This window comes from Watersipora subatra, chromosome 11, assembly GCF_963576615.1.
Source record: "Watersipora subatra chromosome 11, tzWatSuba1.1, whole genome shotgun sequence".
NCBI classification, from domain to species: domain Eukaryota; kingdom Metazoa; phylum Bryozoa; class Gymnolaemata; order Cheilostomatida; family Watersiporidae; genus Watersipora; species Watersipora subatra.
The window spans coordinates 5,098,663-5,116,691 of record NC_088718.1 but is presented as its reverse complement, the minus strand read 5'-3'; the positions used below and the strand labels follow the sequence as shown (position 1 = coordinate 5,116,691).

Here is an 18,029-nt window from a genome sequence, read left to right as displayed (position 1 = left end):
TTATTCATTCAAGTTATCGCTTCACGATTTGTTGTACATGTCACACTTTTCACAAGCACAAGCAAATAATATTTGATTGCATGGAATATAAAATGAATTTTATCTGTGCAAGACTGAGATTCTTTTGATTTGTATTAACGATGTCTGCTATTTCTGTATGGGTGGCTCATGCAGCACTTAGATATGAATAACGTTTTGCAGGCTATGGGCTAGGTCTGAGGCTAAAGTGCAGTTGAACTTTAGTATGGTCAATAGCTATCTTTTTAATCATCTTGAATATTGCTTGAATTTTCTCCTGTTCATCATTAAACTAGTATGCTATTCATTTATATTGCAGGGCCCTAAAGTCTAGAGGTAAAACTGAAGACCCTCCAAAGCTGAACAACTCACAGTCCCGGTCAAGGTAGTTTTTTATGACTTGAACATTTTTTATTTTAGTAAGCTTTCTCCTTTTGAAGTTTTTTGATGGCTTAATCCAAATTGATTCATTCCATTGAACGCATTTTAGTTTATTTATAGCGAGTGATAAAGCCATTGCCCATGACACAAATTAGATCAATCTTCTAAAAGACAATATTGCAAAAGCCAAAGTTGCGATGAGGGTTAGTTGGTCCATGACAGTCCACCAGATTGATCTTTTTTAATCGTCTTGTTAAGTGCATACACAAACATTGAGCTAATAACTGTAGTCATCATGCAAACAATGTGCTGAAGTTGGTAGCGACAATAGATAATTTCTTCATCCGTCTGCGAATTGTCTGCCATACTTATTGGTTTGCACCAATATGGCTACATTTTGGCGCAATTATGTTGATTTTTCAGGACCCACTCTTTTTTGCTAGTAATTTTTTATACCGTACTTTTTAGACTATAAACCGCACTCCTATATAAGCCGCATCTGCTTTCTTTTCCAAAAAATGATAATAAAACGATACATAGGCCGCACCTTTGTATAGGCCCCAGAACTCAGGACGGTGCTTTTTAATACGGCAGGAACTTTGCTGTTTAAAACGGAACAGTGCCTAACGACACTGTTCCGTATTAACCGACGCTTTTTAACTTAGTGCTTAACGGAACAGTACCGTTAGGCATTGTTTCGTTTTTTCTTTCACTGCTAAAGGCCCACTAACCAGAGATGCCGGTTGCGCTCTAGCGGTGAAATAATAATGCGCCCTAGCGATGAAATAGTATTTTTTTATCGATCCTATAAGTTTTGTTTATCTACTTCTATCAATCTAATTTATGTTGATTTTTGTTGGCGCAATTGCAGCTCATGGCTACATTTTTATCGATTTTCTAATATATTGACATTTTGTCGATCCTATTTGTGTCATGGACAGTGGCTCATAGCGAGATGAACAGTAAATATGCAATCGGTATATGAAGCTACCCTCTGCACTGTTATATAGCACCCCCCGAAAGTTCAAGGCAATACCATCTGATCCAAAACCAAAGCCCACTCAGTATAGATCTACAGAACCTCTGACCGATAGCTTCAAATACTGGAGCAAAGCTGAAGTTGCGGAGGGCTTATTAGAAGGCACTATACTAGAGGTAGGGTTTAGTTCAACTGAAACTCCTAAAAGTGTATCTGGGATGACCGGATTGCACCATACTAGCCTTTCCTGAATGGATGCTCTTCTGGGCTGTTATTTAAAATATACACCTGATAATAATAAAATTACCAATTAAGTCAATTTGCTGTAATTTTCACTCTACAGTGTAGATGTTATAAGGATCACCCACTTTCGCAGGACTGATTCTCCTTAGTTGGACAATAACTTGCTGCAATTTAGCCAGCTAAATATGTTGTTAATTTATTTACCACTCTTTATAGAAGCTGATCATTTCTGGTTCAATTTGTGTAAATTTATTTTGTTTGGGTTGTTGAAATTTTATAAAAGTTATCTAATGGAATAGTTAAATTTTAACTATCATTTTAAACCTGATTTTAAAGCATTCTTTTACTTCTAGATGCATAATGTAAGTTGATTGAAGGGATGAATTAGCCATTTATTTCAAGGTCATTGTAAATTGGTTTTTACATTTTCATATCAAGTTAATATCAACATCATGTCTGTGATGTTGAATTAGTCACGATTTTCTTAGAGTGTGAATTAGTCATTTCATCAGCAATTATCAACTAGTGAGGCATTAGTCACTATTCATTCATTAAACAAGTAGTGAGTTATTAGTCACCTAGTGAGTCATTAGTCACTTCATTTGGTATTAGCCACTTTGTTCATTAGTAGTCATTTCATGAGTAGAAATAATAATCATTGATGATTATGTTTGTGATGAAACCCTCTTAGTGAAGTTAACATGCTCGCACTAGCATACACCATTTCAACAGTCTGTAGTCTCTGTTTACAACTAATTGTGGCCTGTGCTCCTTCTCCTATTCAGGGCCCTCTGAGAATAAACCCAAGGAACTATCGTCAGTGTTTTATACCTCACACTAACAACTACATTGATGTCTACGTTCCATGGAGGAATAGAGCCTTGAATGGAGACTTGGTAGCCGTACACTTGTTAGAGAAGAGGCTGAGTAGAGTACTGGTGGAAGACATTGAAACATTTTTAGATCAAAAAGGGCTGGCTGATCGCGTCTCCTTCCCAGGTAGCATAGAATATTAATGCTAAAGAAATCACATTTTCTTCTTTACAAGGTACTTTACTAGGTACCTTACTAGGAACTTTACTAGGTACTTTACTAGGTACTTTACTAGGTACTTTACTAGGTACCTTACTAGGTACTTTATGTACAAATGAGAGGAACTCAGGCCTAGTGGTCTAGAATGCCTTACCTGCAAACAACAGACTGCGGTTCAATTAGCAAAAAGGGCTTATTGGTGACAGGAATGGCGTTGAACCTTAAATTGCTCTCCGTAGCTGGGCATGTCTCGGGTCATCAAGGTTTCCTTGCCACTAGACTCAGACATGTCAAGTCAAGATCAAATCAAGATCATAGAGCCATTGTTTGTACAAAAAATGCTCTTCAAAACTCACACAGCTTCTGCTTGCTGTAAGCTAATCAGACATCATACTTGATCTTCGAGGGATCGTTCGCTCATGTGTTTTTTCCAGATAAGAACTTAGCCATTTTTGCTAATATTTGTACGGAGAGTAACGGTTGTTAGTCTTTTATTCTATATTCTCTATCATTATTAGTACATTATTAGAGTGATAACCTGGTGGGCTGTTTGAGTGACCAAGCAAAATAGTTTAAATATGAATTTAAATTTAATTACTGTAAAATAACTTAGCAAGTATTGTAAAGAATTCTGTGCCATAATTTCCTAGACATACTTGAACCCCAATTAACATATAATTGTATTTTGTATTTTTTATTGTGATACATCATCACACCATAATTATTACATGTACATCAATTTTTGCTGCGTGCCACTGTATGTAGAAGGATATATGTTATGGTAGAACAACTCCATACAGGCAATCTTGCAACTCTATTGCTGATAGCCTGTAATAATCATTAAATTCTATTTAGCTGGAGAGATAGGTTTTACAAGTTTCCTTCCAGGCATCTGAGAAGAGTGTTCTGTCCCATAAGTACAATATTTTAAAGGATCAGTTGCGATCTTTTATTTAACACGTAAAAGAACCAGCCACTTCAACTCTAGATATGTATACAATCAATATTAAAGAATTACAAGTAGAGGGTATCATACAGAGCAGTATCCTGTGAGCACTCCTGTGGTTGTGTGTCTTATGGGACTCCTGCATGCTCCTTTATACTAGAGGGCCCGCCTTTTTGGCTCAGGGGCTGGCTGATCATTCTTCTTCTAGCCAGTCTTTTGCCACCTTGGTTCGGCTTGTGTTGACCTCTAGGTTCAGCTGGGCCGAGTCGTATGTTGGCCGGTATCTCTGGTGTCAGGAAAGGTAGAGGGCTGATCGTCATGGTATTAAACTTCACCAAACACCGTTCCTGGGATATTTGTAGCGAAGAACAGCAATGACCATCGAGACTACCTGCGTCTACAGACCCTTCTTGACAGTCAGCCAGATGTAGTGGAGCTCCTACAAGATAATGCCTCTGCTAACTCGGACTTTCCAGAAAAATTTCTGCAACCAGTCGGAGTAGTGAGTAAATGTAAAAGATGACAGAGGCTGTTCATAAGCGTTGCTGTCTGTCATGTTGAATTTGTCATGAATTTGTAAGAGTGTGCATTAGTCATCTCATCAGCTATTAGTCACCTAGTGAGTCTTTAGTCACCTAGTCAGTTATCAGTCACTTGTTCATTCTTAGCCATTTCATTAGACATCCAGGCATTCACTTTAGTGTTAAAAAAGTGAGTTGGCATGGAAATTTACCAGTCAGGAAGGTTAGATTGGTAGCATAGCTTTTCGCCATTTTGTAATTTATCTAGCCAACATCAATAACCAGAAGTATAACAAATACTGTCAAATGGAAAAATGGAAAAAAACGTTTTGTAAAAAAAGTAATTTAGAAGAGGAACTTAGACTTGATTTCTTTCATAAATATTTGTTTGTTTAAACAAATTTCGGAAATGAAAACAAAAAAGTGAATGTAAACTTTTAAACGAAATAAAGTTCTGTAAAAATATTGCTTATTAGATTATACAGATCAGGTTCAACAAGATACAAAAAGTAACATTTAGCTGCCTTATAGAAAAGCAAATGTCTAGTGCATCATAGTTAAATGGGTAATATGATGCATACCCATCATGTTAGTTATAGCAATAATGTACTTTTAGCTTTTTTAAGAGGTGTATATACAACGCAATTTCAAATGTTCTACCAATTGTCAGTAATAATGGTAGAACATTTGAAATTCCTAGCAACATTCCTAACTAACATTCTACCAATATTAGCTGACAATGTTGGTAGTCTCATCTGCAAAGCAAAAATGTATATGTTCATAACCCCATCAGTTCAAAATTTGTTTTTCTTGTTTTCCAAATTTCAAGCATGGGTCTAGGCGACCTGTTAACAAGTAATGTTTTACAACAGGATAAAATGAATACGATCAGTTTTTTACAAACAAGTTAAGAATGAAATACAAATGTATGCATAGACGAATTTTACATAGACAAAAATAAATGTCAGTGGTGATATAAAGGCGGAGCGCATTGTTGTATAGGTGGTAGATATTACGGAGCAGAAACATAGCCGGCGGGTGGCTGGTCAGTTACTCCCTAGGACGGACGGCAACACCAAGTTTGCACAGTTTCATCCTAATGATAGTCGGATTCCACGCTTAGACATCCCCATCAATTGCTGTCCTAAAGGTACCCTTGCTGTTCTGTTAAGTTTCTCCATTTGTGTAGCTTGTCAAATTTGAAAGATTCTACGGATTTATCTCTGAATCAAAGACGAAAGGAAACGAAAAATCAATATATATCAGCTAAATGGGTAGTGAGCAAAGGTGGACAGGTATTAACCCACTGTTTTTATTGTTATCATCATAGTTATTGTTTATCTTGTTTGGTTGGTCCATCTGCAAATCTTTGGTAATAAATAGTCATTTCTACTAATGGCTCAAACCTGGGGAGTTTTTCTATTTTGATGAGTTAATCTGTTGCAAGGGATCGATCTAGAAATGAATTTCATAAATACAAAGATGTATAGTAGCATTATTAATTCTCTAATTTGTGTTTGTTGAAAAAGAAATGGTTCAGCCATTTTTATTGCAAGGGTAAACCTTCTGCTCATCTCTAGGTTAATCAATATTATTATCATGACAGTTGTTTCTACTCGATGAAACAGAAGGGTTAAAAGAACCCAAATACAGTCAAACATGGATAACTCGAACTTCAAGGGACCGAGCAAAAGTGTTCGAATTATCAGAGCATTCAAGTTATCAGAGCACTGTCACAAGTCCATATATTTACTTATTTATTAGTAGATACATGTACATATACAAACTATAATATAAATCAAAAGCACAAATGGCTTGTTTCAAATTAAATGCTTCTAATGTAAAGTTTAAAACGTTTTCATGAAAAAGTATAGAGATTTTTCTATCACTTGAGATTGGTTTGTTGTTTGAGGTGATGTTATTGCCAGGACGTTTTTCAGATTGACATTGGCAAAACTTGATCGTTGTTGAAATGCTCAAAAGAAAAGACATTTTTTTCTTTTGGGGTTTTACCCACGATCAATTTTGCCGTTTTTTCTTGAAGTTTATGCAGATTACCTTACTTTACCTGGGATTCGTTAAGAGCAACACTCCGAGGCAGTTCAATTAGAAGTTTTACGAGGTTTTACGGTACATTCTATATCACTCACGCTTTTTTAATAGATACTTATTGAATGTACACACGTATTCTGTGTTTAGGTCAAATGATGAATAGTTTTTTGTAGCTCAGACAACGTATACGTTTAATTACAACATTTTTTAAGACGTTTTAAACATTCAACATTCCGACGTTGATTCAACACGGAATCAACGTCGGAAAACTATTCATCACGGGCTAGCCGAGTCACGCACTCAAGATTTTCGCCACGCACATACAAAACAACATGCGATTTTTGTTTTGTATGTGCGTGGCGAAAATTCTTGCGCGCGTGACCCGGCTAGCCCGTGCTATTCATCGTATCGCAGTATAAATCAAATTTCACCAAACTTTTAGAAAAGTCGTTGACAAAAATATTTTGCCGATGGTGGTAATAACGACGCTTATGAATTATGAAAAGATGAAGTTTACCTCTATGGCTTTGAATAAAGTGATTTTCTAAAGCGAAAACAACCGTTTCCGTAGCTGTTGGGCAAAAAAACAGTTCGAATTAACAGTGTTGAGTTCGAGTTATCTATAGCAATTTATCATTACGTGGGAACGGACCAAAGGAAATGTTCGAATTAACCATGTGTTCGAGCTATCTGTGGACGAGTTATCCATGTTTGACTGTATATTAAAGATGTGGGTGCGTCAAATTTGAGTTGATCTTACAAGAAAGCATTTTTTTTCTCAATCAGTTGATATGTTGTTTGTTGTGTTAGGCGATTTCATTGCCAAGATATTTGAAGATTAAAATCGAAAAAATCTGATCGTGGTAAAAACGCTCAGGCCAAAAAAACGTGCCCAGACTTTCCCAAAATGATGTCACGCGTGATACAATCTGTCTCTATCTCTCGTATTCACATCGGCTATTTGCGATAAAACCTTAGTCCTACGCGGCTCTATTGGCATATATCTTATTTTGTATTTGCTCATGTTGGCTAGAATAAAATTTTAAATCCAGCTACAGATGCATTATTATGAATGTTTCAAAGGCCTCAAATAACGAAAATTGAAAATTTGTCTTACTCACTTTCTCCAAATGTTGTGTAAACATTTGAGTACCGACTACCAATTTTACCGGTCTACGGTAATTCTGTCAAGCAAACTATGTAGAATAAGGTCTTTGTATCAGCACAGTTCCGCCGCTACTCACACTAACGATATACAGCCTCTCAAAAGCCCCGCCCACATTATGTCCGTCGCTTATCCTTGGGGCGGGGCTGTATATCATTGCCCACATCGAAAACTAGTTTCTTACTACCGTAAGTAAAATGAGCAAGCAGCGTCTTTGAAAAGAATATACATAGGGATAGAGTTTTAAGGATGAGAAGTCTGCTGCAAACTGGATTTGAACTCACATTCTCCAGTTCTGCGGACATCCATATACCGTATCCAATTCACTACAATATTCTGCAAATCATGTTTTGCATTATCTTTAACAATATTATTTTATTATATAATTTTTACAAGCAAAAAGATTTTCATCTCGGCATAAAGCTTTTATTAAAAATATTCATCAAGTCGTGGCCACTCACATAGTTTTAGCTAATACAATAAGACAAATTCATCTACTGCAACAAACTCAAACAAAACATCATGGTTTATGCAGCACACATTCAAGTCTCTCTTTCCCCTTTATGGCAGTTTCCACACTGACAAAGCTGCTTCGGCGACTGGGACTACATAAACATCCTGTAATCAGTAAAACAAATGCAATAAATATATGTCATTCATAGATATGTCATTCTAAAGCGTATCTACTGAAAGCTCTCAAATTGGAAGTTTGATAGATTGCGAGTGTAATTTTAAAAACAAATAAATGTTTAACAAAGGCACAAGTACGCCAAGCCAACGATTCGAAGCTTTGGTTCTGGAAGTTAAAGATTTGCATTGATCAATCAATTTTTTTCACTTTCTACAAGTGAAAAGTGAACATCTAAAGTCAAATCATAAATCTAATTTACTAAATAAAACTGCCACAGAAAACTTGAAGCAAATGTAGCTAGGTGAACCGATAAAAAATATAAAACGATGATTAGTGATAGCAAAAAGTTATAATTTTATTAATTAGTACATGTATTAATGAGTACTAAAATATTACCTTTAGTATATTCATCAATCTAAGCCATTGTATTGCTAGATGCTAAAGATTAAAAAGAAGCCGTCAAGAACTCACTGTACATACGAATCTCGCACGCGCAGGAAATTACATTTCAGCCTCAAACAGGGAAATATAATCTGAATGTAAACTCAACAGGAAACTCTATAGGAGACTCAAAGTAAAAGATAAATTTATCTCCATTCTCCAATCTTCCTCCGTAGAACTTTAACTACCTGATGCCAAGAAAACTCGGAGTCACCTTCGCAGTAACTTTACAGCAATTTTTACAATTATGTTGTTCGCCAATAAAATGTGTCGATCGAGTAATTCATTAAAGTAACGATGTTAATTAATTTAGTCCAAATATCAATGTCCATGCGATTTACTAATAGAGTAAAATCCTTAAAACTGAGATCACAGACAACGCATTTTACGAGTGATAACATTTATTACGACCTATATAAAAATTTCGCGCTGATGATTGGTTAAGGAAGCGACCTCATATTTATCGCTCGTGGTTTCTTTTCAGATGTATTGCTTGTGACGTCACGAAAGAAGCACCCGCTGGAACCGTGAGCTTTTTAAAAGCTCATTCAGTTTTAAAAGAGGGCCTCATTCAAACGCATATATCTCTGGACAGGATTGGTCTACAAAGACAAAATTGGCATCAAATTGTAGCTGATGTTTTAGCCTTTAATGGGTCTTAATTTCATTAAATCGAATTTTTTGACGCAACCACATCTTTAATAGTGTAAAAGTGAGTTGTTTTTACTCCAGGGCATTCATTAAAATCTTTTATCGGTCAGGTATTGATTATTATGTTCTTGCTAGCCTTACACTATCATATGGTATGCTTTCTTTTAGTCAAGGCATTTAAATATTTATTTTATACCTAGCATTCCAATCGTAAAATCAACTTAAATTCTTTCTCCAAAATTTATTATAAACTTGATGAACCTCCGGCGTTGCATGGGTAATAAAAAAAAAACAGCTTATAAACAGTGGCAGGTAATATAGTTGCCACCGGCTAATTTCTTTACCCAATAAATTTGAGTAACATAAATGCTACAACTTAACCTAATCTAATTCTTTACTAAAATAAGAGCTGAGAAACCAGCTTGTAATCTTTACGTCACGATCTCTCACCCAATCATGATCATCAAGCGTGCTAGTAGTAATTAATAGTATTTTTGCAAGCGCTGCATAAGTATGCGCACAATTAATAGCAATTATTATTATACGCATTGTAGTGTAGTGGTTAGCTAGCCTGTCTGCAGACCTGATGGTGTCGAGTTCAATTACATTACGAAGTCTAGCTTTTGCTACTAGATTTTAATCGCACTAACTGGACACCTGAACAGCAGAGGACAAACAAACACTGAAATTTATATATTTAGACTAGTATTAAGCTCTGTGTTGCCCGGGATTTTGTTTCTTTTTTATTCAGAAAGCCTGAAGGTGGTTAGTTTGTAGGAACCAGAGTCATTTCGTAAACCAAATGTTTTGGCAACCTAGAGTAAGGTACAGAGCATACACAGGTGAAGTTTGAATGAAATTGGCCAAAAATGTGAAAACGCATAGCATCTATGCAGACTAACAGACAGAAAATGACAGAGTGGGAGTCATTAATATACATAATACTTCACTAGCTGCATAGAGTTGAATGTAAGGCAATAGTGTCGGCAACTGTTTCATCTGATATTACAGCTGACTGTTTCACTCCACATCATCCATTTTACGGACTAAACAGAATTATGCTGTGAACTTGACCATATGCATTGTATTTAGGTTTTATGTGGTTAACAAAATTGTTTCCGCTGTTGTATTGTCAAAACCTCTTGTTCACCAGACTTTCTGCAGAGGCCTAATGACTACAAAGACATTCTGTATGTTGCAAGAATCACTGCTTGGAAAGAAGGCAATGCCAGAGCAAATGGGTGGGTATCCATTAGTTTGTCTGTGTGTATGTCCATGTAGCTTTTAAAATCTTGGAACAAAGAATCTATATTGCAGAAGATTTGATCTCAGACCCTCCCATTCCAGTTCCGTATCCCTTACCAATTTTGCCACACGAGCTTGATGGATCCATTAGGCGATATATGTCGTTATATGGGAGCAAATGCGCTCTTCGTTACGACGCAACGTGATGGCGCGATGTCATGGAAAGCGGTAGCGTAATTTTATGCGTAATCAATCATGAGAGCAAATAGTTAGCTCTTAGTAGTAAGCTTACTCAAATTATCCGTTGGCAATGTGCCAGGCTAATAGCAAGTGGTCGGCAACTACATACCTTTCATTGTTTATAAGCTGATTTTTAATACCCGGGCATCCAGCTAGTCTATATATAAATCTCAGTGTTTGTCTGTCATCTGTCCTGTTATAGCGATAGTTTTAGGAACAAAACATCCATGACAGACTAGAATTGAACGCGGAACTTCCAGGTCAAGTTACGAGCTTTACTAGCTAAGTTACTCAAATTCATTTGGTAATTACATTATTGCCAGTGCAACGCCAGGTATTCAGTCCGACGAGTATAACATGTTTGGCATTGTCTTTCTTATTCGGACTTTTTAAGTTTAGTAAATGAGTGTAACTAAGACCAAGTTTTTTTTCTAATTTTATTGTTTCAATTACATACTATAAGGGTACTAGCCAAATCCCTGGCGTTGCACTGGTATTAAAAACAGTTTATATACAGTGGCAGGTTATGTAGTTGTCAATGGCTAATTTAAGTAAGCTAGTATACGTATTGCTAAACTTACTAATAAGAGCTTTAAGGGCAAGCTTTAGTGACGTTACGCGTAACACAGAGTTGCTATGCTTATTTTAACCCAGATAATGACTATCTGCCCAATCAGTCTGTTGTGTACCATTTAGCTTAATGGGTCAGCTTGTCGCCATGTGAATGGGAGGTTGCAAGATCAAATCTTCTGTGATACAGATTTTCATTGCTAGAGTGTAATTGCTATAGTTTGACACAAAGTTTCACAAAAAATGACAAAAAGGCAAACATTGAGATTTAGATATATAGATAAGCAATGCCAGATTTATCTCCCCTTTGTTATTCGGTTGGAGTTAGATTTGGTGGATTTGTCAACTTTTTTTGTCAACTTGCTTTAGCATGTCAAGTTAAATCAGACTTTATAACATATCAGATGTTTTTAACCAGCAGCAAGTCAGCGCATTAGCTTCTAAACATAAGTTTATAATAGTTTTTCTTGGACTCTTATGTATTCTTTAAAAACAGAAAATACTTTTACCGGCCATACAACCTCAGTCTGAGGTTTTTAATTAATACACAGCGTATTATGGCCACTCGTACATGTATTTTTACTTGTTGTTACAATCACTGAACCAAAGCTCGGTTCGTATTGCTCCAAACTGAATGTGTTAAATGCTGATGGTCATTGAAGTATTACCCTGCATTCCTTTACTCGCCAATTCAACTGTATGAGGTCATCACCTGTGTTTTATACTTCACACAGAGTGATAGTGCGGGCTATGGGCAGTAGGCAGGAGATAGAACCGATGACTGAGTCTATACTTATGGAATATGGAGTAGATATAGAGGACTTCAATGAGGAGGTGAGTTGTCTGAGAAAAGTCTGGTTGATTGACGCCTTCTCAGGGATTCTCTCCTTTTAGACAGTTGAGAAAATTTGGCGAGAACTAAAGTCTTTGGGTTTGAACAATCAAAAATAGAGACATAATACACTCGAAAACACATTCTTCAACTTTGAACAATAGATACTGTCCAATTGAGTTAGTTTGGGACAGTTTTTTCTAACAAAAATAAATCTATGTATTTTAGACCACTTCCAGATGTTTTCTGTTAGTAAATCTGAAATAAAGTACACATGCATGTGTAGATGAATTTATATAGACGAATAATAGATTTCCCCAAGAGTGTGATGATGTTCGAAATTGGACTTTGGTAAACTGTAAAAATACTCACAATGTTTTAAAGATATGTTTGTATTTTAGCAGTTATGACAATAAGGCTTGGATGCTGAACCATTCTATACTTCATGTCATTTTAGCTCCTAGAAAGTCTTTTAACATAGCAAAAATATATAATAGTATAAATCATCTGTTGAGTGAGAATCATTTTAAGAATATGAGCTACCATAATATGATAGTGTGCATAATAGCATACATATAAGTATACATAATAGCATACATATAAGTATACATAATAGTATACATATAAGTATACATAATAGTATACATAATAGTATACATATAAGTATACATAGTAGTATACATATAAGTATACATAATAGTATGCATATAAGTATACATAATAGTATGCATAATAGTATAAATAATAGTATGCATATTATGTATACTATTGTAACGATGTGGTTATCTAAAATTAATGATCAACATATATATTTTGTACATTTTTATGTTGCAAAATAAAGTAGAAATTGTTAGCTGTATTTACCTCTAGACTTATAGACTAATAATAAAGGTTTTTAAGAAAAACTACTTAGCAGATCATCGGTGGCTAGTAGCCTACTAGTACCGACTAGTGAGTATCAAGTTTAGGGATTGTCTGCTCTATTATTCCTAAAAACCTTGAGACGGTCAATTGGTGCAGGTATTAGAGTGTTTGTGTGATAAGTCGAATGTCATGAGTTCTAATCCTGTTAAAAGCAATATTTTATCATAATCTCTAGCCCTGGCTTTGGATAAGCAGACGGATATCTCTACTATGATGACAAACTCTGAGATTTATATATAGTAGTTAGTAGACCTACTAGTTACTTGCTACAAGGTCTTGTGCTAACTACAGCCGAGCGCAGCAGTCTAGGCAAGGGAAGTGCTTTGCACTTTCAAAAGAACAATAATTAATAACAAAATATAATCTGCAAGAATAAAAATGTTCTATATCTATATATAATATCTAATATCTATATCTAAATCATGCACACATTTCCTTCAATGTTTAATTATCGATTTCTATGTTTGTGTACCATATGGATACATTAATTAGAATGGCATCAAGTAACTTGAGTAATGCTACTAGGGTTAGTTCTGTGAATATGGCGTTGGCTTACTAGGGTCAACCATCAGGTGCGGAATATGACACGATGGCAATATGAAGCTAGCTATAAAACTCTAAGAACTGGGAATGCCAGAGTCTTGAGAAAGAATAAGAATGATTTATTTTACAGGTGAATGCGTGTCTACCGACAGCGCTGCCCTGGCAGATACCTAGTGAGGAACGTTCCTACAGGAAAGACTTGACCAAGGAATGTATATTTACAGTTGACCCGTCCACAGCCCGAGATCTTGATGACGCCATGTCTTGCAAGGAGATTAAAGAGGGTGAGTGCTTTTTATTGATCTTTTGTATGTCGTTTGAACTTTGATACAATTTTTTTCCAACAATCTGGATTAAGTCAAAAAATTGGTCACCTAAATAATTTATCTTGGAATTTTTGAGAATTAAAATTGAAAAAAATTAAGTTGTGGTCCGTAAGAAATAGATAGACGGTGTGAATTACACATTGACAGCTCTTAGACATTCATGCTTTGAAGGAGATTCGCTATTATTCATCATTAGTATGTGTCTAGTACGGTGGTTGTTAATCTTGTTGGGTGTATTGAACCACCAGCTTCATATGAGCTTTCACTACACCCTTTTTAAGTGAAAGATGATTTTTTACACTCAACACATCGGTATATGTTTTACCGATGCGCAAAATACATCACTGTGTTCAAAGAAAAAAACCAGTATAATGCATGAACTCACAATAAATTACATATATTTTCATAAAGACATGTCCTTGCAAATCAGTGTAACTTGACAGTGTGTGAGAGATCAGTATAGAAATGCTTTGTTACACCCTGACAAGCGCCACTGTCATATTGTTTTCAAAAAAAGTTTGTTCCTTTTCATCATTATTATGTCTAGCGTCTTCAAAAAGCATTTCTTGCAAAGATATGTTGTAAAAGTGAAATAAAATATTTTAAGAATTTTTTTAGCAGTAACAGATTGCTGCTGGAACTTGACAGGACATGGCTGGATTGATATTGTTGGATTTGTGTTCTCTTTTGGGATCATCTAAATCACTGGCAATTATAACTATGAAGTGTCATTGATAGAGTGATTACAAGTTGGTCAGCTGTGTCAATACTGAATCATAGTGATAGTATTCCTTTGCTTTTCAAACTGCTATCAGCATTTGAATCAAGCTCTTGCAAAGTGATCCCATTTTGTTTTATTTCATATAGTTCATGGAAGTGTTTGCATATTTTCAATCTGTATGAATACAACTATTTATCTCCATAGATTCTAGCGTTTTTGTGGAAAACTATGGATTTGTCTTCTCATATTGCAGTTGTTATTTTACAATTTAAAGGCAACTTGTTTTGTAAGTTTGTTAGGGTTGAAGACGTTACAAGGACAGGTTGTACTACGGCATTGTGTCAACCATTCATTTGTTTAGACTCGTCTTTAAGTGTAGGACAATATTGTTGATGAGACAACTCCTACTATTTCAGGAATCTATGAGATAGGTGTACACATCGCAGATGTCGCCTTTTTCATAGAGCAAGGCAGCGCTTTAGATTTGGCTGCTGCTGCTCGGGCTACGAGTGTATACATGGTTCAAAAGGTGATACCGATGTTGCCTCGACTACTCTGCGAGCAACTCTGCAGGTAAGGGCATATACTTTGTGTAGAGATATACTGCATAATCGAAGTGCTTAGTACATGTCTATGACAGGATAGCATGGGATTAATAGTCTCAGAGACGGTTTAAATTAGCATCTTGTACAGCTATATAATCAGTGTATTTATGATTACTCATTGTATTAATTAGTATAATTTATTATTTTGTGACTTAACGGAATTTAATTTAATAAAATATAAAATTGATTTACAATATGCATGTTTAACTAGTTTATGCACAAATCGAGTTGCAAGAAATATGTTGCTTGATATTTGTCTGCTGGATGTTTTTAGTTTTTTATTTATGTGTCTCCATTTTCAAGAGAGATTAAGTTTAAATTTAAACATATTCTTTAAATTAAATCTTAATTTTTAGACTTGATGTTAAACTTTGAATTCATTTTAAATTAGCATTTTGTAAAACTAAATGAACTCTTTATCTATTTATTATTATTTATTATATTTTGACTTAGCGAAATATAATTTAGGTTAATAAAACAGAAAATGGATTTCAAATATGCATGTCCAACTAATTTATACACAACTAGTATGCTGGCAGTCTCATGGGCTGTGAGAGATCATCATGTGTAATAACTATGTGCACAATTATTCCGTGATACTGCATGGTAGTCCAGCGGTGCAGTTGGTAGAGTGCCTGTCTGCAAAGCTGGATATTCGAGGTTGATTCTCATGTGAGGAATCTTTTTTCTAACCTCTAAGCATGGCTTCAGACAGACAGACACGGCTCTTATTATAGTAAAGACTAGGTGAACGCCCGGCGTTGCACTGGTAATAAAAGCCTTTGCACAGAAAACTTAATTTTATTTAACATATAACAACAGTTACCATTCTAACTTTCAAATTACATATCATGAGAAAGTGTTTTGTGTAGTTGAAATAAATTAAGAGAGACAATAAAAACAACTGTTAAGGTTTTCAAACTTTGTCAAACAATTGTAACTTTCAAACTTCATGTCAGGAGGAAAATGTTTTTGTAGGTCAAATAAATTAAGAAACAAAATTAAACAACAATAAAAATGTTTAGATGTAAATGTAAAATAATTAGCTAAGTAGTAATCGCTAAATTAGGTCTGTTTCGCTACGATTACAATAAAAGATGATTCGGTAATAATACAATTAATACAAACTGAGAAAACAAAATAAAAATTCTGAATAAGTTGAATTAATAATAACAATTCGTTGCATAGAAGTGTGTTTATATAAAAAGGTTACTGTTCTAGCAGAAGATATTCATCAAAACTTTGATACGACGATACTGGTACCTCTCGATACTGGTACAAATGTAAAAATGAGATATCGGATTGTCTTAGTCTGACCGAACGGAGAGAGAATGTAGAGGCTATTCCTACTCGATGATACAATTGGCCGAGTGGAAAGTATTGGCCTTCATCGATTGTAGCAATTAAACCTTATGAAAAACCGTAAATAGCAAATCACAAAAAGATGAAAAAGCATTGTTTCATAGAGTTGATAGAGTTTCAATTATTGCATCATTTAGCGCATAAAATCTGGAAAAGGGTTTATAAAGTATATAGTAAATGCTTTGAATCTATGAGCCTTCGTGGACTGGTGGCTAGACAATCGGATAGCAAACTTGCAGTTCAAATCCAGCAGGATGCGAGATTTTAATTCCAAGATTTTAATAGCTATAGCTGGACAGACAGATATCCAAACAGAAGAAGACAGACAGACGACAAACTTTGAAAAAGAAAATATAGATTAGAGTTGCAAGAGATGCTTCTCGATATTTGTCTGAAAGATGCGTTTGGTTTCAGTTATGCATCTCAATCCAGAATTTTCAGCTACATGATGAGAAAATAAGTTTCATTCATAAGAACAATGGATTTCATAGATTATTCATAGAGCGAACCTTAAAGATATTTTTGGTTTAGCTTCTATTTGGATACCTCTATTTGCTGGTATCCCATCCTTCTTTCTTAGTTTAAACCCAGATGAGGAGAGGCTGGCATTTAGCGTACAATGGCACATAGACATGGAGGGCAATATTACTCATGAGTGGTTTGGCAGGTCTGTGATAAAGTCATGCGCTAAACTCAGCTATCAGCATGCTCAGGTACCTATGGCGCACGCATTGATTTCAATAGTGCCATAAGCGGCCAAGAAGTCAATGGTAATTCATCATGTACATTGGCTAGACAGAAATAAACTACAAACATGTATGGCAATTGCTATTATTAAAACTATTGACCATAAATTGCCTGTTATTTACTAGTTTACTGTGAACATCTTTTCAGGTGTAGACAATGGCAATAACCAACATCAGGAGCATAGATACTGACCTTAAATTATTTTACATAGACATTGATAGACACTGATTATGAAGGCTCAATGCTTTTTCATTTAAGCTGGTCTATTGGAAAATCTTTTAGCCAAATCATTTATGGCCACATTTTAGCCACATTTATGGGTTAATGCTTGGAGTTGTGCTCTCTGGTTTTACTTCATTTGACTTGGAGCTATCTAGTGGTTAAACTTTTAGGATCCCAAACTAATTTGTGAGATGTTTTAGAAAGCAACATATAGCTTCCGTACTAAGCTTGCAGCTTCAGGATAAATGTGATATTTTGTTATTAACGAAATATCACATCTATATTAATAAATATTAACAAAGTATATAATATTAACAAAATATTATGTGTTTTATGCAAGCTTTTTTAAAAGCAAGCTTTCAAAAAAATGTCTGGCAGTCCGCAACATTTATTGAACTTTCTTATTGATAAATCTGAAAAGCCTATACATACGGTTGGTAATTATGTTGTTTGGTAACTGTGCTGGCTTCCTGCATGATCCACTTTATTTTCACACCTGAACCTCATATTGGCTAAAAAGAATCTTCTGGTTAACCTCTTATTTGTTGTCATAATTTCTCTGGCCATTTGACCATATATAGAGACCTATTAGAATATTGTCTTTATCCGTGTCTGTCACGGTGTGAAATGTA

At 35.2% G+C, this 18,029-nt stretch overlaps 1 protein-coding gene across 1 annotated transcript in view; it reads left to right on the top strand.

Annotated features, from left to right (window-relative positions):
- LOC137407754 (DIS3-like exonuclease 2) overlaps positions 1-18,029 on the top strand; it is a 40,103-nt gene that overhangs the window by 5,412 nt on the left and 16,662 nt on the right. The window contains exons 7-16 of the mRNA XM_068094136.1: positions 338-403; positions 1,410-1,554; positions 2,407-2,620; positions 3,962-4,101; positions 5,123-5,270; positions 10,214-10,301; positions 11,850-11,949; positions 13,545-13,698; positions 14,878-15,034; positions 17,009-17,141. Coding sequence (XP_067950237.1) covers positions 338-403; positions 1,410-1,554; positions 2,407-2,620; positions 3,962-4,101; positions 5,123-5,270; positions 10,214-10,301; positions 11,850-11,949; positions 13,545-13,698; positions 14,878-15,034; positions 17,009-17,141 — 1,345 coding nt within the window. The remainder of the gene's footprint in view (positions 1-337; positions 404-1,409; positions 1,555-2,406; positions 2,621-3,961; positions 4,102-5,122; positions 5,271-10,213; positions 10,302-11,849; positions 11,950-13,544; positions 13,699-14,877; positions 15,035-17,008; positions 17,142-18,029) is intronic.